The following is a 24208-nucleotide window of genomic DNA, read 5'->3' on the forward strand; positions in this document are numbered from 1 at the left end:
AGGGGAAGAAAATGAAACATCTTAAGCTGAGGTAATACAATTTCTGTGTTCTTAAATTGTATGACTGACCAAAACAAGTACAAACTTTTATTTACTGTTAAAAACAAAACTATCATTTTTCAGGCATCTATTGGTGAACCCCAGAGACCGTCGAGTTGTGGTGATCGAGTCGGTATTATGTCCTTCCCACTTCAGAGAAACTCTCACTCGAGTTCTTTTCAAATACTTTGAGGTACCTATTTTTAAATCCAGTGAATAAATTATTTTTAAAGTAGAAAGAGGGCTAGAGGTGTAGCTCAGTGAATGCTAGAGCACTTACCTAACATGTATAAATCCCTGGGTTCACTACACACAAAAGAAAAACAATAGAAGTTTTACAATTTAATTCTGAGGGAATCTCCTTGCCCCTCTCTTGAGGAGGTGGTGGATACTCAATATTTAAATTTTTAAAATCCACGTTTTATTTTCTTCATTATATGTCTGCCAGTACATTTGAGGAATCAGTGACAGAAACCTCTTCAACTTGATCATTTATTTTCTTTCTATGGCTATTTCCAGATAAGCATTTTGTTTCTGTTACTGATTTTAATGTAGACTTTTGCTTGGAAAGTTTTTTCTACAATCAAAAGGAGTAGGCTGGGGATTTAGCTCAGTGGTTCTGCCACCTGCCTCGCAAGTGCAAGGTCCTGAGTTCAATCCCCAGTACCAAAAAAAAAAAGGTGTATTCAAAGCTCTGGACTTTATAATGTATTTCTTCCAGGTCTGTCTAGTTTTGTGGTTTAGTTTTGTTGACTCTTCTGAATTCTTCAACAATTCTTCCATTTTTAAGCTTTAAAGTCCTTTGAAATGAAATATTTAAGCATTATCTCCTTTAGAGTAAGTGAGCAGTCCCAGGAATAAGAGGAACCTCTTGATTTTAGTTATATTACTTACAGTTTCATTTTATAGGAGTCAAGATTATTTTAAGACCAAGAATATGTTGTAAGATTATTACATTTCATAATGGATCCAAATCTATAAACTTCTTTTTAAGAGTAGGAAAATTTATTGGGGAATAGGAATGGAGAATAGGAATAGCTCCTGAGAGACAGGAGGGGTCCCAAATGGGTTGCCAATGAGCCCACTTCTCTAAGATTTTATGAACCAAAGTCATGAGGTGGGTACAATATAGGTCAAAACTATGATCAATCGGTAAGATTACAAAGATAGCCACTTGGCTAATATTGATCCAATAGTAGCAAGGGCATATGGATGACATCATTAACCTTAACCGATAATCTAGTCTTGGTATTGTCTTTAGTCTTAGTCTTAGTGGGTGGGAGAGAATGCCCCCCCCCCCGTGAGATAATGGTTTATTTATAGAGGAAATCTCAAAATAGTGGTAACAGGGCCTGGGATTTAGCTCAGTGGTTCCACCGCCTGCCTCGCAAGCGCAAGGTCCCAGTTCTATCCCCGGTACCAAAAAAAAAAAAATAGTGGTAACAGTAATCTCAAGCTTCCATTTATCCTTTAGGGAATAATATCTAGTCATTCTGACTTTAATCTTCCTCAGATGTGCCTCTAGCCACAGTTCCATGTGTTCTCATCTTCTGCATTGACTCCCTTGAGAGCCTCTCCCTGTCTGACTGGCTATATTTCTACCTAACTTAGCTATCTATATTTTTCCATACGAAGAGGTACCCCTAACTGCGGTTAGGGGAGAAAGAATGTAGTTTCCATCTATCTGCTTCAAGCTGAGAAAGGTCAGGGAATGGGAACTGCAGTCAGGGGCCTTCTCTGGAAAGCTTATCAAATGGACCTTGAATAGAAGTCATGTTAGGTTTAGCGGTTATGAACTCCTTTCACAAGGTCGATCTAGTGGGTCCTGGTAAAAGGAGCCTGGCACATTTGTCATTGGTTCCATCTGCATAATCACTTGTTTAGCAGCCTCTAGGCAAGAATAAGCAAATTTTCCAAGAAATTAAAGTACATATGACCAAAACATGAGCAAGTAGAGTGGAAAAGCAATTGGAGAAGAAGCCACATCAGACACTGTTTTTTGTTTGTTTATTTTTTTATTTTTTTGGTACCGGGATCGAATTCGGGACCTTGTGCTTGCAAGGCAGGTGGTGGCACCACTGAGCTAAATCCCCAAGCCTTTTTTGTTTGTTTTGGGGGTTTTTGGGATTTTTTTTTTTTTTTTTTTTTTTTGGTTCTGCTGATCGAACTCAGGATCTTATACTTGTGAGGCAGGCGCAGTGCCACTGAGCTAAATCCCTGACCCAAGACACTGTTTTTTATGAGTTGGAATAGCAATTGTAATCAACTGGCCCTTAGAACTGTCAGTAGAGGTAAATGATTAGAGCCCCTTTTTATATCTACCTTTTATTACTGTGCTGTTTTTTAATGTATCTTTTGATTATATTTTTCTGCTGGATGTTTAAGTCCTGGTTAAAGAGAGCCTGTGTTAATCAGAGTTAACCTCTTGCTGTCTGTCAAGGTGAATTAAGTCTCCTCAGGCATTACTTTTGGAACCATGTGTAGAGCTTGTAAGCTCTTATGTCAGTGTCAGCCACCAGTATGGGTCATGGTCTTGCTTGACCATGTTACATTCTGTCAAAGCTTGGGACACTTTTCCCCCTTTGGTGACCCTCTTGGCACACTACATTTGTTGATTTATGTCCTCTGGGGTCCAGCAATCTTCCTGCTCAGGAGGTTGGATGTGAGATCCTTTAGAAAAGGTTCCCTCATGTCCTGGGTCCTCGTTGACCTTGGAGGCCTAGGGCCAAAATATTGGCTGTCCTCTTAGCCCAGTTACCATTCTAGTTGTGATCTCCAAACTTCAGTTGTTGAACGCTCAGAAGAGAAGATCAGTTACATTGATATTGTAGTGGGAGCAGTGAGCTTAACGATTATAATCTCATCTGGATATCAAGCACTTCGAAATATAAAGTATAGACAGGACTGTTATTTCTTACCAATCATGGTTGTTTTAGAAGTTGAATCTCTGCAGAATATTAACAGACAACAGTTGTAAAGTTTTGGAGAGAAAATGAGATCAGGAGCCACACACAGCATTTCAGCATAACAATCATAACATCTTTGAAACACGTTTAAATGTCTGTGTTTGTATAGGATAGCCTTTTTAGTCAGTCATCTCCATCTAGTACACAAGCTCTCACCTGATTTATTATCCTTAAATAAGGTGTCAGTGAAGAAGAATGTGACACTGTCTGGACTGCTCAGTGCCTGAGCATCCCTAAAATGTAGTAACACTTACTAACATACACATCACATAAGCTTTTAAACAAAAAACTCATTTGATTGCTGGTCTCATGCTGGCTTAGCATGTACCTTTTATCACAAGTAGCTGGAACACAAAAGAAAGGCAGATATCTGAGTCTAAAAGAAAACATCATCACCATAAACAATCCTAGTTTTACCTGTGTGCCCAGAAGGCATAAATACATTTAGTATACCATGAAATTAGCCATAATGAGTGTCACAGCTATATGGAAACCTCCTCTTAATTTAGTTTTGTACCAAGAACATCTTTTAATAAGAAAACCTTGTTATATCCACAGAAAACTTAACTTTTTGTTGATAACCAATGTAAACATAATAATGTTTAGCAATGTTGATTGGGGTATGTCTCCCATTAGGCTATGGAAATTATTGTGGTTCCATTAGTGAATAAAGACTGGAATAAATGTTCTCAGGCAACTGTTCCTTTATCCACCAAAGGGAGTCTCATCCAGCAGTTTCCCTAAGCCTAAGGGGTCCCCATTTAATTATATTAACAAATTTTCAGATGACCTATGAGAACCAGACCATAACCATTAACACAGTCTTTTTGTTTATTTGTTTAAATGTCATTCTATATATAGTGTTTATTTTTTAACACATTATTCTTTTCTTTTTTTTTTTGGTACCGGGGATCAAACTTGGGACCTTGTGCTTGGGAGGCAGGCAGCGGATCCACTGAGCTAAATCCCCAGCCCTTAATACATTACTCTTGATCAAGGAAAGACTCCCAAGTTATTGTACACAGACAACTATATGCATTGCATTTGTAAAACCAGTCTTGACATCATTTTGATCAGCTGGCAACCTGGGTGGAACCATGTCCTTAATTCTAATGATACTTATCTATAAGCCAACTTAAGTTGTAGACATAAATATTTTAGAAATCAAAAAAAGCAAAAAGAAGAGAAAATTGTTGAGCTCAAAACAGGCATAGATGTTACACTTAGTCACAAATTGCACACGAAAGACATTGTTAATAGACCAGGGTGCACTCAGGTGTATTTGGTCAGGTTAAATTACAATAACCCCTTTACAGTTTTTAGGTTTGTAGGTATAAGTAGACTAGTCAGAACTTTTTATATGTCAATTAACAGAAATTTCTTGTAATAAGAATCAGAAGGAATAAAAACCTTTGCCACTTGTAAAAACAAAGACAGTTTTTAAGATGAGACCTAGGCTGATGGTTTATCTGATTGGAATACCCAGCTATATAGGTTCTTTATTGTTGTCAGTTCTTTGAAGGGGGGGGGGATCAAAGGGAATATTGGACTCAAAATCCACTCTACAGATTTCTGTGTCTCTGTATCTGTAACATACTTATGAAAATTCCGATGTCTCATCTGACATACCCAGAGACAGGGTATGTGTTCCTCATCTAACACAACTTCCCTGTCTTCAGCATTAAACAAAACACTCATTTTCTGTGAGCTCAACTTGAAAGTCCTTAGTTTTTGGATAGGAGGGAAAGGTTGAGACAAATTGAGACTAAAACCTTTTCGGAGTCTCTTTCTCTCTGATCTTTAGAAGAAACATGCCTCCAAAAGAAAAAGGGAAAGTACAAAGTGACAGAAAAAGATCAGAAATGAGATCAGAGTAAAAAGCCTCTTAGGCTTACGGTGAGTTACTGAGACAGTTTGCCTATGAGTCGTCACTCTTAGCCTGGAAAGCTGAGAATGAGGAATCTTAAGAGCTAAGATTGCCTCCTTACCAGTGGAAGATCAGACCAGAAAGGAAACTGAGGCATGGGCTGGGGATTTAGCTCAGTGGTGCCACGCCCTCTTCATAGGTGTAAGGTCCTGAGTTTGATCCCCAGTACAGCAAAAAAAAAAAAAAGGAAACTGGAGCAGAACAGACTTAACATTCCCCTCCATGAGCATGGGGGAAGGATCAGGCCAGACTGTCTCAGTGAATCCTGTCCTTCCCAATAGTCTAAGAGGCATTTATATTTCAAAAGATAGATTTTATCCAAAAAAATCCATTTTACAGCATTTTAGCATTTCACATTTTGGTTAGTATCAGAGTCCACTAGGGGTGCTCTGACATTACTTTTCCCTAGTGCCATTTGTCTGAGATAAGACAGTAATGATAACAGCCAAACTAGTCAAACCAGTCAAACAAAAAACACAAGTAAATTCAGCAGCTAGTTGAGTCCATACTCAAAACAGGAACACAGGACCCTGCCAGTAAAAATAAAATCTCCCATCAAAGAAACATCATAATCATCCCATGTTCTCAACTTAAATTTACCATCATTTGACCAAAAAAGGCATAAAAAGACAAGCATAAGAGACAAGGCACAAGCACCTGGCAAACAAGAATGACAGTTTCTGACGGGAAGAAATTGTTCAGATGGGAAGGGGAACAAGGGAGGAGGGCTGGAGAAAAGGAAGGGACAAGAAAAAGTGAAAATAGAAGGATAAAATGGAAACAGCTTCTGTACATAGGGAGGGGAGAGGCCTTGAGGGGGAAATGGGATAAAATAAAATATTTTTAAAAAAGAATGACAACTTCTGATTTCCTAAATGAGTCACAATCCAGAATCTGTGAAACAAAAGTAGACTCTTACCTCCTTTGATATAGCTCAGTGGAACCTCCAGAATGATATAGGGGAAAAATATGTAACTCACCCAACCTGCTGGATGTCAGATATGCCAACTTGGTGATCCCTGAAGTCGAGTAATGAAGCCTAAGGAACAGTGGAGGTTAACAGTAGTACAGTTTGGGCCGGGGATTTAGCTCAGTGGTTTCGCCGCCTGCTGTGCAAGCACAAGGACCCGAGTTCGATCCCTGGTACCAGAAAAAAAGAGTAGTAAAATTTATTGGGGAATAGGCATGGGGAGTAGGAATCGCTCCTGAGAGACAGGAGGGATCCCAGAAGGGTTGCCCCCAAATCTATAAACTTTATAAAATCTCTGTTTCGACACTGAGGCAGAGGGAAAATGACATTTTCAGCACGGACAAATAGAAGATTATATAGAATTTGTACAGTATATAAGAATTTAACACATGTAAATTATTTCCAAACATTTCACTAAACTCAAAATACGCCTAATACAGAGCCAAGAGTGGATGGCACACACCAGTAATCCCAGCTGAGGAAGAAGGATGTAAGTTCAAGGCCTACCTGGGCTACAGTATGAGACCCTGTCACAAAAAAAATTTTTTTTTAAATATTAAATCATCCTAATGCCAAAAGTTACTGTGTCTTCACGTGGTAAGGAAAGTTAATAGTTCTAAGCTACATTTTTTATAAGAAAGGTCCAGAAGAAAACAGATTGCATAGCCTTTTCTACTTGCTGATATCATAGATTCCAGAATTTTGTTTACAGTTGGGATGGCACAAAACAATAAGTCATGTCAGCTCCTATCAGAAAAAGGAAAATTATCCATATTTGCACTTTAGAGTTTTATGTTTGTGTTAGTGCCTTGTCCTTTGTATGACTAGATCTGCCATATCTCCTTAGAGAATAGATATAGAGAGCTGTTATTTTGTCTGCCTTCTGATTATGATGAATGTCCCTATTTTTCTTGACTAGTTTTGGGATGCCACCATATCTGGCAAATGGGTTTTTTTTTTGGTACCGGAGATCAAACTCGGGACCTTGCACTTGTGAGGCAGGCGGCAAAACCACTGAGCTAAATCCCCGGCCTGGCAAATTTTCACTGGAAAAAATTTTGTAATTTTGTTCAATTTATTTTAACTGCTGTGTTGGAACGTTTAAAAAATATAGCTCATGTTTCAAATTTTGCAAGTAAAGACAATCAAGAATTTTTAAAAATTTTCATCAGGATGTAAAGGCATCTTGTTTTGAACATCATCTCCCTCTCAATTTGTTTCCGAACTTCCTCTTTTATCCCATTCAGTTTTCCACTCCAAAAGATACAGAACAAACAGTAATAAGAATGTTTCAGAATTTTCATTTTGGCATGAAACAACTTGGCTTAAATTATTTTTATTTATTGTAATATACTTGGAGTAAGTTTAAACAAATTTGTTTTTAATTTAACTCTATTAAATGGTTGAACTGATGTCATAATATAAATACAATAGCCCTATGCATTTTTCAAGTGCCCATGAATATAAGGCAAGCAGCTTCAAATAGGGATATTCAGTCTAATTTCATTGTTGTTTTCCAGGTTCCATCTGTCTTGCTAGCTCCAAGTCACCTCATGGCTCTTCTGACGCTTGGAATTAACTCTGCCATGGTCCTAGATTGTGGATATAGGGAAAGCCTGGTGTTGCCTGTATCTTTTTTTTTTTATTCAACCAATTATGTCATTTTTATTCTGGTTTAAAATATTAAAAATAATTTTTATTGTATTAAAGTATTTGGGGTTACCATGTGTGTACAAATATGAGTTACCCTGTGGTAGCAGTTCATAGGATTGTAAGACTTAAATTTACCTTTTGTAGAAGGTATTATTATGACTTGGTCCCAGTGGACATTTCAGGAGCAGATCTCATCAGTATAATGTTCAGTTTTCAAGAGAAATATCAGCTAGTTAGAATGCATCAAAGAAGTTGACTAGAATAGTTACATTCTAAGAAAAAAATCATAGAAAGAATAATTGAAGAAATGAGAAGATTAAATTAAGAAAAATCAAAGCTTAATGGCAGTGTGAAATCCGTTTTCAAATAGCTGAAAACTTTGCTAGAAAAAGGGAATATATTTTTTTCTCTTTGTCTCCAGAGACTGCCATGCAAACAATGCACCATAGAGTTTATGAGTGTAAGGTTTGGAATCAGACACACAGTGAGTACAAATATGCCCTGTGCTTCTTAACACTCGCATGGTGTTGGTCAAGTAGCTTTACCTCTTTTGGCCTCAGTTTCCACATACATGAATTGCAGTGACAGACTCCATCTCTTGTAAGAGCCATGCATCTTAAGTGAGGTGATGTATGCAAGGCATTTAGCATAGGACCTGCCACGCAATAAGGCCATGCTGTAGTTTTTATATTGTTCAATAGGGCCCTGGTGGTGAACCTAGGGCACACATGTTATTTGTTTTTAAGACAAAAGATGTTAATGCATGAGTGTTTTTTCTAAACTAAAAACTCTGCATTCAGGTTTACTTGCAGTGTTGGGACTTTATGATAAATAAGTGGGGTTTGGGTTGCTGTTTGGGTTCTCATCTCTAAAAAAGAGGTTCACCATCACTGGCCTAGGGGAAAACTCACTAATAATTCCAGCTATTCCAGAATAGAATTAATGACTCTATAAGTTGGTCCATTAATTTTCATTGTAAACATTTAAGCAAAGTGTAGATAAATACTTTTGGGAATTGTCATTGTGGTCTTTGCTTCATTGGAAAGAAGGTTGAAATACAGAAATGTAAGACTTAGAGTTTTGAGATCTGCATGAGTATTTATTAAAAGAAATATTCATGAGAAAGAAAGTCATTTACTCCTGAGGAACTAAACTAGGCAGTAGCTTTTTAAATATAAAGTCTTTTGTGTTAATTTTCAAAGTAAGTATTACTCTCCTCTTATAAATCAGAAAATTGAAAATAGGGGTAGGTAACTGCACTAAGCTTTTATAAGCACACAGCTATGGTATGGATCCATGTTTGTGTTTAAATCAACAGTCTTACTAGAATACTTTGTTTTCCTGTTTTTAAAAATTTTTTTGGTACTGGGGATCGAACTCGGCTCCTTACACTTGCGAGGAAGGCAGCAGAACCACTGAGCTACATCCCTGGCCCTTAAAATTTTTATTTTGAGACAGAGTCTCTGTTCTTCAGGCTGGCCTTAAACTCACTATGGACCCCAGGCTGGGCTTGAATTTGTGGCAGTCCTCCTGCCTCAGCCCCCAAGTGCTAGGATTACAGGCGTGTACCGCCACACCCGGCTCTTTCCCTTCTGATAAATATGTACTTAGAACATTAACCAGGGCCGGGGATTTAGCTCAGTGGTTCCAGCGCCTGCCATGCAAGCTCAAGGTCCCGAGTTCGATCCCTAGTACCAAAAAAAAAAAGAACATTAACCAAAAGAATATGTAAAATAAGGTAGCAAACCACAGCACAATACTGTGTACTATCTATCCTCTTAGCTCTGTCCAGTATAAATGTAATGTAGGCCATTTTTTAATTAAAGTCTTTTAATTTAGCCCTTACAGCATATCTTAATTCTGAGTATATTTCAGCACTGACAGTTGCTTTCTTGGAGGTCCTGTCTCTGACTAATGAACTGTGTGTGTGTGTGCTCGTTTTCTTTGGTGAAGAATATAAGAAAAGGCTTGCTCTTTGATTTTCTTATAACTTTTAAAAATAAAAGCCTGACTGTGGGAGGTTGCGGCAGGAGGATTACAAGTTAGAGGCCAGTCTGGATAACTGACCTGTCTGAAAAACAAAATTTAAAAGGGGGATGGGGATGTAGCTGAGTACAAAGGCCTTGGGTTCACTAAAGTTGATTTAAAACGGTACTGTAAAAGGTGAGGAAAATGTCAAGAAAAACCCATACTCTCCTAAAATAGTAATATCCTTGACCACCATGTAGATATATGAAGGGATCCCAGTACTGAATTGTTGGGGGGCTCTCCCCCTAGGAGGAAAAGCACTGCACAAGTAAGTATTGGAATTTAACACCTTGCTCTTCACCCGTGTGCCACAGAAGCAGATGGTCGTGTGTTTATGGGTCAGGGGGTCAACAGAAGGCTTATATACGTTTAATTTTATCCATTCCTTTCTCTGTTAGCTTTAAGGATATTCATCTTTTCAGGATAAAACCATTTTTATTTAAAGCATCGTAATCTATGAAAAGTGCACAGTAAGAAAAGGATATCAGTTGCAATATTTTAATTTCAGTAACTGTCAAATTTCAGAGAGTTGGAAACTCAGCTGTTGGAACAGTGTACTGTGGACACCAGTGCTGCTAAAGAACAGAGCCTTCCCTCAGTGATGGGTAAATTCCTTTTGAGCTGTTCAGGAGTCCTTTGTGCTCTTTGCATGTCTTTGACCTGTGTTTCAGACTTGCTCTGTTGTGTTGTTGCTCAGTGGCACAGTCAGTTAGCATGCAGTAGTTAACACTCCATTGTTACTGTCATTGCCTCCTGTACCACTCTGAGGTCCGGTCTCCAATTGTAGTCATCACTGAGCTCTTAATCATGAAATCCAGTTGTTTTGGTTGGTAATCCTTTTCACAACTTTCAAGACCATCCGGTGCTCTTTAAATGCTCCCTCCTTGGCTTACAGGATTCTCTTTTGTGGTGGTGTTATTTCTGAGGATTCCTTCTTGGTATCCTCTGTCCCTGTTTTCTCCTGGTATCCCCCAGGAATCAGTTTTTGTTCCTCCTCCTTTCCTACTGGCTTTTTAAAAGTGATCGTACCTGCTCCCATGACTTCAGTTACATCCCTGTGCTGTTGATTATCAAATGTGCTACTCAGCCTGATCCTTCTGAATTATCTTCATGTTTCCAGCTGTTTGTGCGATAGGAACTATTTGTCACCTGTGACTTCAAACTTAAGACTTCCAAATGTGACACAGAACCTCTTTCCTCATACTCATTTCAATTGATCATTGTTAGGTAAAGATAATCCTTAATAAAGATAAGCTAACCCTTAATAAAGATAAGCATCCTTAGATCCCATTTTAGAAAGCTAGATATTAGCAGATCCTTTCAGTTATTCCTCTGAAATCTTTTCCAGATTTCACTTTTCCCCCTTTCCTCCATACCAATGAACTTCTGAAAACACACACTGTATTTTAATCTCCAGTGATGACGGACCTTTTAGAGCTCTTTGGCTACCACAGAGACTCGTGATCTCTTGCTGGATTATCACAGCAGCCTCTTGGACTGATTCAGTCCTTTTCACAGTTACCAGGAATAACTTCCCACAAATCCTCATCACAGCGGTCTCCTGCTCGAGAATTTGTGTTAGCTCTTGTAAGGTAAAATCCAAATTACTTGTTTGATACACAAGTTTCTTCACAGTCTGACTTTGTTCTTCCTTTCAGCCTTAACTCTTAACTTTTGCTTCTTATTTCAGCAAGATTCTTAAAGTTCTCCAGGCACCAGAAGTCCTCTTTGCACAGCACAATCCTGTGCGTTCATTCTATGTAGTTCAGGCTGACTATGACCTAAGTAGCCCACACTGGCATACTTCCTGCCTCAGCCTCCTGAGTGCTGGGATTATAGCACAGATGTGTGTCGCTACACCTGGTTTCCTGTGATTCTTTTTAAAAATATGTATTGAGTTACTAAATTACTGACGTGTTTATTATCACAGGAAAAATAAGCAAACTTGGAACTTAACATTGTATAAAAGAAAAATAATTTATCTTCTGAGATTTCTTCTGAGTACTTTGTTACAAAATGATAGCAAACATCTTTAAGGAATAAAACATTTTCTTGGTCAATCCTATTTAATGTTAGTTATTCTATATTTTAAAGGCTTGTTTTTATGAAATTTGTGCATCTGTAACATCCTATAGCATTTTTTGCAACCTGGTTTCAACTTCTATGCTTTCTCTTGGCTTTAAATGATAAAATGTATTTTCTAAAACCAAAATTTTTCTAGTAGATTTTAAAAATTGTATTTATACATTTTTTAATTTCTAGATTAAAAATGGAAATTATGTTTAATTTACTAGGCTATTTTTAATTATTATTCATAAAATTTGTTTCAGGTTCAGTTCCAGAAGGTATCTTAGAGGACATTAAAGGTAAACTAAGTTCCTGGTTTTGTCCCTTTTGTCCTTTAGTATTAGTGTGGAGAGCATATGTTTCTAACAAACAGAAAAGATATTCGCAATGTAATATCCTAAAAATATTTAATACATAGGCTATTAAATAATACAATAAAATTTCTGATTTCTTTTTAGACTTATGAAAGTTCTGGCATTATTTATGATGTGTTATTGAGGCAGATTCTTAATTATGCATGCAGTACAAGATTACTATGGCACTAATAGTTTACACAGTATGGAGTAACAGTTAAATTGCTTAGGAAAGTCACTAGTTTGATGTTGTATAATTTTTTTTAATGCTAGTTTTTCTTTTTACTTTATTCATAAGGTTAGTCATTTTATTGACTGTTTAGACATTCTAGAGTTGGAACCAAGGTATATTGGATTCACTTTAATAAAATACATTACTTCTGCTTTGATAGAATGGATTTTTATGATTATGTTCAAATTGGGTTTTCTGCTATTTTTATCCACTAAAGCAAAAGCATTTAAAATATAATTTATGTTCAGTATGTGGAGGGTCATGTAAAATTCATATTCTAGAATTATTAATAGAGAATTCATAATGGGTTTTAGAGTTAAGTGGGACTTGAGATAATTTGTCCAGTTGGGGCCCTGAGAAACTCACTGATATGTTCAGCATCACACAGATTGATAGTGTTAGGGTTAAGACTGCAAAACAGATCTTGCTCTTTATGATAGTGCTTACTTATGTGATAAAACCTAACGGTTTCCAGTTATTGTAAAATTGTTGTCATTTGTAATCAAGCCTATTACATAGCACAAATAATACTGAGAATGAATTTATCTCAAATAAAATGTATAGTTCTCTTCCTTTTTTCCTGGTGTAGCCTCTGTGATATAACAACTGCTGACCTGTATCTCTTCTCGTGTGTCCTCTAGCTTGTGAAAAGATATTTCACTTTCCTATCAGGGAAACATCAGATTGGCAGAAGTTTGAAAGATAGATATCCAGGGGCTGGGGATTTAGCTCAGTGGTTCTGCTGCCTGCCTTGCAAGTGTAAGGACCAGAGTTTGATCCCCGGTATCCCCCCCAGCCCCAGAAAAGAAAGATAGATATCTAGCATTGGTGACATTGTGGGACAATGAACATTTATTGATATTAGTAAGGATTTCAAACTAACTTTTTTGAAAATAATCTGTGATACTTATTAAAATTAGAAGCACTTGCTCCATCTAGTTGAGTGAAGTTTGCTAACTTTATAATAACAAATACCATGAAGCTAATAAAAAGAGCTGAATGTATTTATCCATTGTTCCATAACGTTAAGGGAATAAAAAATATGATTAAATAATAGTGTATAACAGGAACTCATTTCTGTGAAAAAACAAATATGTAACACAGAGTTCTACAAGTCTTTTAATAATATGTGGCTGATGTGGCTTACAAGCAGTTTGATCAACTCATCAGATTTCATGCATTCAACATCAGTTTTGTCTCTTTAAAATTTTCTTTACCTATTTCTCAAAGCATCTTATTGTAAAAGATACTTGCAACAGAAATCATCAGTGTTTAAAATGGAAAGAGTGATACAGTAGAAGGAAAGTGGTAGGGTTGGAGTATTCTATGAGGGAGAAAATAATTATACAAAAAAATCCTAAACTGTTAAGAAGGTTGCACTTCAACTAAGAGTAAAGTTTAATTTTGTTTTGACCACTAAAGGATCAGAGAGGGGAGGGGAAAATCCTTTTTTTTTTTAAAGCTACATTTAATGATGCTCTAATTTATTTTTCTTATTTTATTCTTTTTTTTTTTTAAAGACGTTATTTATTGAGGGCAACAATATGCAAACAATATAAGAATCAAAAGCTTATCTAGCATTTAACTAACTTTCCTTTCTCTCTTTGTCCAATGAGAGTTGGATGTTATTTGTACATTTTCTAAGGGTCCTGATCTGCTCATGAAATCTTTATACAAGGGGAAACTGAGGGGCAGATTCCGTAAGTGGCCCTTTGGGAGAACTCTCATCTGGGCAGGAGTAAATGTTCAATTCTTCCTACTTCTTTCCCTTCTGCTTCGTGTGCACTACAAAATAATCATTGCACGCAATGGTGAGGCCTGTGATTAGTGAAAGGAAGCTCTGGAAGCCCACTGTGCCATCTCGGCACTGACTGGTCCAGGTCCTTCAGGACTTTGTCCACAGCCACAGGATCTTTTTGATTTTCCAAAAACCCAGGGAACTCCTTTTCCATGAGGACTCGCAGGTCCTCCTTCGTTCAGTAGCCTTTGTCCCCAGCAAATTTGTGAAATGTAAACATCATGGTTTCCATGGCGTGTTCCATTTGGGATGGCATTTTGGTGAAGTCTGTCAAAACCGGGGATCTCGGGCTGTGGGCGGTGGGCGGGTGGCGGCCTCTTATTTTATTTATACAAGGATAATCCAACAGCAGAATAGTTTTCTCAAAGGTGATTTTTCTGGAGGAAAAATGTGTTATTTCAGAGAACACTTGAATAGCATGTCCATTCAAGCAGCAATGTTTGAACTGGAGTGTAGGTTTATTGTATTTGGTTAATCAGAAGCCATAACAAAGTTTCCTTTTTACTCTTTTTAAGTGCGCACTTGCTTTGTAAGTGATCTGAAGCGTGGACTCAGAATCCAAGCAGCAAAATTTAATATTGATGGGAATGATGAAGTAAGTTAAAAAATAAATACATCTTTTTCCATAGTTTATAACATGTAGAAACTTATGCTTATGGCGTTTGTATTTCAGCGTCCCTCACCACCCCCAAACGTCGACTATCCATTAGATGGGGAGAAGATTTTACATGTCCTGGGATCAATCAGGTTAGCCCTTTATGTTTATGAGCAAAACAGTAAACTAAATACCTGGCTTTTGGAAATATTTGCATAAGTCTTTACTTCAGTACTGCTGATTCAACAATTGAGTGTTTTTCATTTACCTTTCTTATTCATCATTAATTTTATTCAGCTTTTTTTTTTATTCAGCTTTTTAAGTTTTTGAAACTTTAAAATATTTTTTCCTGTTTTTTAGAGCAATTCAGAATTAGTTTAACTAATGAAACTAACAATTTTTTGAGATAGAGCAAGAAGTATGATATTTGAAAACAGAGGTTAGTAAACTGAATATCTGGAAAGAGCCAAACGGTAACTCCCTTAGACTTTACAGTCCATATGATTCTTTGCAGCTATATACTCGGCTCTACAGTTTACATATTGCCAGAGACAATATGTAAATGAATGGAATATGGTTTGTTTCAATTAAACTTTATTTACAGAAACAGGCGATGGGCTGGGTTTTACTTGAAGCCTGTACTTTGCTGACTACTGATTTAAAATTTTGTTTTGAAGCTCAGGGATTTAGCTCAGTGGTTCCCCCCACCGCCTGCCTTGCAACCACAAGGACCTGAGTTCAATCCCTGGTACCAAAAAAAGAGAAAAAAAATTTTGTTTTGATAAAACAAAACTTTGTTAGAAAAAATGTATTATTCCAAATATATTCAATCATTAGGATTGATTAATTGACCTTTTATTACTTATTTATTTCCTTTGAAAATACAATGTAATTTATTTAAAACATTTTTATTTATATCACAGCTTTTACTTTTTTTTTTTTTTTTGCAGTACTGGGGATCGAATTCAGGACCTTGAGCTTGTGGGGCAGGTGCGGGAACCACTGAGCTAAATCCCCGGCCCCAATATATCACAGCTTTTATAAAATTTTTATTATAGCAGTTTCCCTTGTAAAATATAAGATCAGAAGATGCACATAAAAAGTTATCATGTAACATTTTATGCATCCTTTTAGATTTTGAGGTAATATAAAGGTTGAGCCATTAAGAAAATGAACATAAATATTCAGAAGTTAAAGGTGATAGGATAGGGAACAAAAGTGAGATTATAAATCTTTTCGGTAGTTTTGTTTTGATCATTTTTATCTATTATGTTCGCTAAATTACTATTTTAAATTTTCTCCTAATTTAGTAGAATAAGAAGAAAAGAAGTATTTAAGGAAATTCAACTAAAATGGTGCTTTGGGTTATTAAATGGTAGGAAAAGATTTTGCGAATACAGGGAGCCATTATATTGCGGAACCACTGAGCTAAATCTCCAGCCCAAAATAATGTTATAGTTGTGGGTTGTTTTTTTTTTATTATTTCACATTTCAAACATTTAATTTACAACTGTCTGCTGATTTTTTTTAATCTCTGAAAGGTCTAGTTCTATTGAAACCTTCTGATTAGATACAGTCTTGACCAGTCACTGGTTGGCATGTTAGCTTTCTGTTGCTATAACCAACACTGGAAATAATGCACTTTTAGTCTCCAGTTCATGATCAGGTGGGCTTACTCCTTTTAGGCCTCTGGTAAAGGTTACAGAAGACAATCCGTGGAGCACGTATCAGAGCGTATGTGTAGAGCACACAGCAAAGCAAAACTATTCATCTCAGAGCCAGGGAGCAAAGGGGGGGGGGTTGGGGCCCCAAAATCCCCTTCCAAAGCATATCCCCAGAGACCAAAGACCTGCCACTAAACCTTCCCTTGAAGAGGCTCCACCATTTCCAGCCAGAAGTGCTCCTGTGGGGAACAAGCCTTTACATATGGACCTTTCGAGGCCCACTTAAGATCCAAATGGTAGCAGTTGGTTAATGAGAGAAAGGTTCAGGTAAAAGACTGCCTCCTCTCAGATAAAATACCTGACACCCACAACTTAAAGAAGCAGGGGTTTTGGCTCCGACCCCGGAGGGGCAGGCGGGCCACCACAGGTCGTGGGTGCCCAGGAAGCACACAGTGAGGACCACGTGGCGCTGCTGTTCAGGCTGAGAGCACAAACAAAACAACTCTTAGAATATAAGTCGATGATTGATGCAAATGAAGAAAAAACTCCAGAACAAATCATACAAGAAAAACCAATTGAAGCTAAAGTTGACGACCTGCAAAATGAAATTGAGGTTAAAAATTGCCTTGGAAATGAAAAGTCTTGCATTGAGTAGGATGCAACTTTCAGCTGCACTTAAAAACGACCTGGAAAAAATTAACACTGGGAACAGTGTGCTCATGGATACCATGAAGGAAGTATTAAAGCTAAATAAATCAGTAATGAAATTACAGTAGGAATCTTGGGAATTAGAAGAAAAACTACTTGATGTTAGAAAGAAGAGATTTCAATTAAAAGAAGCTTCAGAAACTAAGCTTTTAGAAATACAAACTGAGAAGAAACAGAAAGAGGAGTTGGCCAGTATAGAAAATTTGGACAAGATAAAGACCATGCAACAAAGCCTACAGAGGGAAATACAGATTGCTACAGTTTTCAACATGTGTTCCAGAGCCTCATTTTGAGGAGTAAAGTCAACTGGGCAGTGGATCCAGCCCTCAAAGAAACTGTTCCGGAGCTTGAAAAGGATCTCACCATGATCTAACAAGAATTCTGTTTTGGGCCAGGTGTGGTGGAGCACACCTGTGATCCTAGCACTTGGGAGGCTGAGGCAGGAGGGTCACTGCAAGTTCAAGGCCAGCAGAGAACTGTATTTTTCATTTTTGGGTTTTTGTCTTTGATACGTCATTTAAAAAGCACGTTTCAGGTGAAATGAATTTCCACTGTTTTTGGAACTATCCTAATGCTGTAATTTTTTTTTAGCTTGAGTTAACACTATAGCATAGAATCGCTCATTTTAAATATTAGTAAAGTGACTAAATTCTCAAAAAGGGGGAAAATCTTAGTCATAGAAAAAAGACATCTGGCCCAACCTATGATGAATATGGACTTTTTTTTGGATATTCCTGGCAGTCCCAGCTTTTATTTGTAATACTTATGTGCATTTATGCATTTGTCAATCAAAATACAGAGAAGTATCGAAAGTGTTAAATTGTGAAAAAAAAAGAAGCAGGGGTTTGTTTTGGCTCACATTTTTTAGAGGATTCATTCCATGGACGTCACCTGCAGGCCTGCCGAGGTAGAAGAGCTGGGTGGAGGACAGCCACTCCTCCCTGGCAGCCAGGAAGCCCATAGAGAAGGGTGGAGCTGGGGAGGGAGTACACCCTTTCCTTTTCCAGCAGGCCCTCCGTAACCGCGCCAGCCAGGCCTGCCTCCTAACAGCAAGTCAGCTATGGCACCCCTGTAATCCAGTCACCTTCCAAAAGCCCCATCTCTGAGCACGGGTGCTTTTAGGAAGGCATTCTGGATCTAAACTATAACAACCATTTTTAAAAAATCATATGGTAGGGCCAGGGATGTAGCTCAGCGGCACAGCACCTGCCTGGCAAGCGCAAGGTCCTGAGTTCAATCCCCGGTACCAAAAAAAAAAATCATATGCTAAACATTGTGTTTTAACTTAGAATTTATAAATACATACATTTATAATTTTTTTTTTTTTTGGTACCAGGGATCGAACTCGGGTCCTTGCACTTGTGCAGCAGGCGGCGAAACCACTGAGCTAAATCTCCGGCCCTATTTATAATTTTTAATTGTGGAGGTGCCAGGATTAAACACAGGGCCTCACACATGCTAATCATGTACTCTACCACTGAGCCATGCCCCGTGTAACTGATATTTGCACACTTGTCCAATTTGAGGATAAGTCTGCTTATAGTGTTGTGAGTTATATTTACATAAACCAGTAATTCAGTTTATGATTTACAATTGCTTTTCACTATTGTTAAGTACAGCAAGATCTTAAAGATACCATAGATTATTCTTGGTACAGAATCCTTCTAGTTATTTTTTTCTAAACTTCTACAATTTTCTCACCTATTTAAAAAATTTTTTTTAATTACAGTTTTTAAAGAAAGAACTGCTTGTTTTCTACTTTATTCATTTGTTAAGTAATAATATTAAGTTACATAATTTCAATATCAAATCAGCTGTCAAAAGATTTATAAAAAGAAAACTGGCTCTTGGAAGCATGTGGCTGAACTGGTGAAGGCGGCTTCCAGACCCAGCAGCCATAGCTGACTGGCCTAGGGTGGGCACCACAGACCTCACTACATTTCGTTGGGAAATGGAAAGATCAGCAGTAACCTGAATCTCCTGAAGAGAATTTTAGGTTTTTTGAAAAAGAGGGGTTTTTTGGTTTTTTTGGTTTTTTTGTACTGGGGATTGAACTCGGGACCTTGCACTTGTGAGGCAGGCAGTGGAACCACTGAGCTAAACCCCCAGCCCAAAAAAGTTTTAAAAGCTTTAAAATTATATGTGTGATATGATCCCAGTTTTATAAAACAAAGAGCTTATATATGCATCTATATAGTTAGTTTCATATTGGATTGGTTAGGATTTCACTTGGCCATAGTTACAACACAGACAGTAGCTTCAACAAGCTAGACGGTATCTCTTATGTACAAGAGTTTAGAGGTAGATAGTCTAGGGGTAGTACGACAGGTCCCTTCAGAGACCAAACATCCTTCCACCTGTTATCTCTAGGATGTATTCTTGGTCCTCAGGGTCCAGGTATCTGCTGCAGTTATAACTACTATATCTGGGTTTCAAACAAGCAGTCCTAAAAAGGGAAAGTAAAAAGTGCTTTCTTAGGGCTGGGGATGTAGCTCAGTGGCGCTGCACCTGCCTCATAAGCACAAGGTCCTGAGTTCGATCATCGGTACCCCCCCAAAAAAGTGCTTTCTTTTTTAAGTAAATGCTGTCAGTCTCACATATCACTTGTCTCCATCTCATTTCTGGTATCTAACTACATCTAGCTGCAAGAAGTCTACTAAATACAGCCTCCCTGGTGTTTTAACTGGTGGGCATAAGGAGTATAATATATCTAGCTTAAAAATGATGTTCTAGGTTTTAAAATTTTCAAATAATTATTGATTAGTTGCAAAAAACAAAACAATACAGAGAGGTCCTGCATACCCTTTTAGTTTACCTCATGATTATATCTTATATACCTATAGTATAGTAAAAAAACTAGTCAGTATTGGTATAATTTATATTACAGTTCCTTGTAATTTTATCATGTATAGATTTCTTTAATCTACACTACAACACTGAAGATGTAAAACTCTTGACAGACCCAGAAAGAAAGATACTGCTTGCTTTCACTGTGGAATCTAAAATTCAGATATCTAAGAGCAGCCAGAGTAGGCCAGTGAGGGAGATGGAGAGAAGCAGATCTAAGGGCACAAACTTACAGTTGTGAAGAAAGAACAAGTCTGAAGATCTAGTGCCTAGCATAAGGACTAGCTAGGGTTAAGATGATCAGATTATATACCAAAAATTTGCAGAGAATAAACTTTAACTGCTCTTACAGATAAAAAGGTAACTATGGAAGGTGATGGTTAATTTACTTGACTGTAGTAATCATTTCACTATGTATCTGTACATCAAAACATGCTGTACACCTTGAATATATACAATAAAAAAGAAATAATACCCCAGAGATCCTTTTCATGCTACCTGGTAAAGTTCTTTTTAATTTTAGAAAAAGAAAATGGATAATTTTTTTAGACAACTAGAATCTTTGTCATATATTATTTTTAAAAAAGAAATACGGAGAGTTTTGTTCTTTGTTTTTAAATCCCTTGCATGTTGGCTTACGGGCTGGTTGGATCTTCCTTCCACAGAATACTGTTTCCAATTTGTACTAGGGTTCAGGAGGTAGTATACATGATAACAGTGGAGGCTAATACTTGGGGACTCTTCCCATGCGCCAAGCCCTACCCTAACTCACTGAATCCTCCCTCAGCCCTGGAAGGCAGGTACTATTCTTCCCATTTACAAATGAGAATACCTTGTATTTTCATAATTATTCTACGTTAACCTAGTACTGCTTCTTAACAGTATCGTGTCAATACAACTAATGTTTATTCTGTATCACACATGATGTCAACAAAGTGCTCTCTTTCTTAACCTTATTAGAGATTCAGTTGTGGAAATTCTTTTTGAACAAGATAATGAAGAGAAATCAGTTGCCACGTTAATATTGGATTCCCTTCTGCAGGTATTGTATTTTGTGAAAAGTTTCTCTTTCATTAAAGAAAAATTTGAAATGTTTTTTCAGTATTTTCCTTGTGTAGTACTTTGTTTTCAGTACCAGGGATCAAACTCAGGCCTTTGCGCTTGCCAGGTGGGCACAGCACCACTCAGCTACATCCCTGGCCCCTCCTTGTGTATTATTTCTAAGGTTTTATAAAAACATGCAAAGAATTTTTTTTTTTTGGTAAGGGGATTGAACTCAGTCCTTGCGCTTTCAAGGCAGGCTGCAGAACCACTAAGCTAAATCCCCAGCCCTTTTCTTTTTTATTTTAAATCTTTTATCTCACTAGTCTGCTTGTTGAGTTTTACTTTCAGTTCCCTTTTTTTTTTTTGGGTACCAAGGATCAAACTCTGGACCTTGCGCTTGCCAGGCAGGTGCTGGAACTACTGAGCTAAATCCCCATCTAGTTCATTTTTTGATGTTTTGTTTTGTTTTTTGAGACAGGATCTTACTATATAGTCTAGGCTGGCCCTGAATTCACTATGTAGCCCAACCTGGCCTCGAACTTATGGCAATCCTCCTGCCTCAGCCTGGGATTACAGACATACTACCATGCCCAGACATTATTTTACTTTTTAAATTTTTTTGTTAAGTTTTTTAGTTAGGAGTTTTACTTTGACACTGAGGTGCAGTACCTACATTTCATACACATGAATAAGGATCACCATGGACAAATGCATTTTTTTCAGAACAGGGTCATCAGACTTTTATTTTGTACTTAAGGTCAGGTTAGTATTGAATTTTAAACTGCACAGGGCCAAGCCAGGTGCAGTGATGTGTGCCTGTAGTCCCAGCTACTCTAGAGGGTGGCAGGAGGACCCCTTGAGCCAAGGAGTTTAAGGCTAGCCTAGGTAACATAGTGAGACGCCATCTGAAGATGAGTACATTCCACAGGGCATATGGCAATATGTCCCTTTTGTTTAATGACTACATCACCACACAGCTCTATCTGAAAAACCATCATCTTGGAAGATTCTGTCTACCTCTAGGGCTCCACTCAGTGAAGGGCATTATCATTCCTAATTCTTAGACCGGAAACATAATGTATTTTCCTACTCAGCATCTGGCTATGGGTATAATAGTGTGAAAAACTAAATTTCCAGGGCTGGGGATTTAGCTCAGTGTTTCCACCACCTGTCTTGCAAGCGCAAGGTCCTGAGTTTGTTCCCCACTTCCAAAAAAAAAAAAAAAAACCCAACAACTTTTGATTCCCGGTACCAAAAAAAAAGCAACTAAATGTCCACATATGTCTCTGGCTAATAGTTACGTCTTTTTGTGCTCTTTGCCTAACTCAAGTCATTCTGCTTTGAAAATGAGACCATTGATATAGTGCCATGTCCACGGGGGGATTTAAGATTCTACGCTTAGATTTTAGTAGATTTTTCTAAGTATTTTAAAACCTAAAAAATCTTTAAAGTTCTTTCTTTCCATGTGTCTCAGTCATCTTGTAGTGGTTAAATGAGAGAAACCTTGCAGGAACCCATTTTCTAACACAAATGGGGACCTGCTTAATCAGTGGTACACACTTCTGTAGATTGTCTTCAGTAGAACTGTTTGTCCAAGTGAGGATAAAGTCTTTCTTTTTTCCTTTTTTAATACAGTGTCCAATAGACACCAGGAAACAACTTGCAGAGAACTTGGTAGTCATAGGTGGCACCTCTATGTTGCCAGGATTTCTCCATAGGTTGCTTGCTGAAATAAGATATTTGGTAGAAAAACCAAAATACCAAAAAGCACTTGGTACCAAGACATTCCGAATCCATACTCCACCTGCAAAGGCTAATTGTGTGGCCTGGTTGGGAGGTAAGAATTTAGTTTTTAAAATACAAAGATTATATTTGTTGGTTTCTGGGTGCCATTACTAATGGCCATATTAAAATGCAGAATTCAGTGTTCGAAACTGCTCACTTACTAAATAGAACTATTAGCCAGGCATGGTGGTGCATGTCTATAATCCCAGCACTTGGCAGGCTGAGGCAGGAGGATTGCACTGAGTTTAAGGCCAGCCTGAATTACATAGTGAGACCCTGTCGCAAAAAAAAGAAAATAGGGCCGGGGATTTGGCTCAGTGGTTCTGCTGCCTGCCTTGCAAGCACAAGATCCCGAGTTCGATCCCTGGTACCAAAAAAAAGAAAAGAAACCTAATTTTCTTTGAACATTGACTTTTCTTTAAATCATATTTTTAGAATTATTTCTTTTGGCATTTGCACTATGATTTTAAGTAAACTTCAATTAAAGTCATTCCTCAGAATAATGGAAGCTATGAATTTATTCTAGTAAAGCTATCACTACTTAAAAGATTTGTTTTAATTTCTACCTACCAAAGCTCTAGGGAGTGACATGAAAATTGGTTTGTTTGCTTCCTTGTTTTGCAGTACTGGGGATTGAACCCAACTGAGCTACATTTCCAGACCATTTTTTAATTTTTTATTTTGAGACAGGGTCTCACTGAGTTGACCAGATTGGGCTCAAACTTGGGATCCTCCTTCCTCAGCCTCCCAGAGGGCTTCGGATTGTAGTGTGATCTCTTTATTTTTAACTCTCTTTTGTGACTGAGTTCTTTGAATGCTCTAAGTAATGATGGTTTTACTGAAATAAGCAAATAACCTAATAAGTAATTATATTGAAGAAAAAACATAACTATAATTGTGTAAAGATTATTATATGCTTTTTATTATGCAGTTAGAACTAGTAGGTATCAGAAGCATATATACAGAGGGTTTAAAACAAATTATTGAAATTTTAAAATAATGGACGTTGGGCATAGTGGCGCATGCCTGTAATCCCAGCACTCGGGAGGCAGAGGCAGCAGGAACACCTCAAGTCCAAGACAAATAGATATAATAACTAAGTTGTTTTCGTAAAGACTGCCTTGTCCATCTAAGGTCTTTAATATAAAATCTTAGGGCTTCAAAATGGTGCTTATCGATTTTACGGTGCCATTTTGTTTATTGACATGTAACTGTAGTTATGACAAAACTCAGCATCTGATTGAGTGTATTTGCACAAAGTTGTCAGTGTCTTCCACCCTACTCTAGCTCACTTTCCAACAGTGGTATTACTTGGTGCCATGTTCACTCTAATCTGCAAGAGGTTGTTGCAGTTACCTTCAACACAGGAGTGCTGGCTTACCCCCTTTTTTTTTTTTCCAGTACTGGGGATCGAACTCAGGACCTTGGGTTTGTGAGGCAGGCGTGGTGCCACTGAGCTAAATCCCTAGCCCTTATATTACTGAAAATCATCTTAACTGCAGTGAATTTGAAGAGTGAATATGCTGAGTTTT

At 37.6% G+C, this 24208-nt stretch overlaps 1 protein-coding gene and 2 pseudogenes across 1 annotated transcript in view; 2 read left to right on the top strand and 1 right to left on the bottom strand.

Moving 5' to 3' along the window:
• Positions 1–24208, top strand: part of Actr10 (actin related protein 10) — a 37599-nt gene that overhangs the window by 12910 nt on the left and 481 nt on the right. The window contains exons 4-12 of the mRNA XM_004871100.4: positions 124–232; positions 7423–7530; positions 9784–9851; positions 10109–10188; positions 11914–11949; positions 14549–14628; positions 14707–14780; positions 20808–20889; positions 22527–22728. Coding sequence (XP_004871157.1) covers positions 124–232; positions 7423–7530; positions 9784–9851; positions 10109–10188; positions 11914–11949; positions 14549–14628; positions 14707–14780; positions 20808–20889; positions 22527–22728 — 839 coding nt within the window. The remainder of the gene's footprint in view (positions 1–123; positions 233–7422; positions 7531–9783; positions 9852–10108; positions 10189–11913; positions 11950–14548; positions 14629–14706; positions 14781–20807; positions 20890–22526; positions 22729–24208) is intronic.
• LOC101703492 (protein S100-A10 pseudogene) lies at positions 13846–14405 on the bottom strand (annotated as a pseudogene).
• On the top strand, positions 16287–17529 carry LOC106008369 (centromere protein H pseudogene; annotated as a pseudogene).

Source organism: Heterocephalus glaber, unplaced genomic scaffold, assembly GCF_053883595.1.
Source record: "Heterocephalus glaber isolate CG9 unplaced genomic scaffold, H.glaber_assembly_v1.0 deba00001118, whole genome shotgun sequence".
Classification (NCBI taxonomy): Eukaryota; Metazoa; Chordata; class Mammalia; order Rodentia; family Bathyergidae; genus Heterocephalus; species Heterocephalus glaber.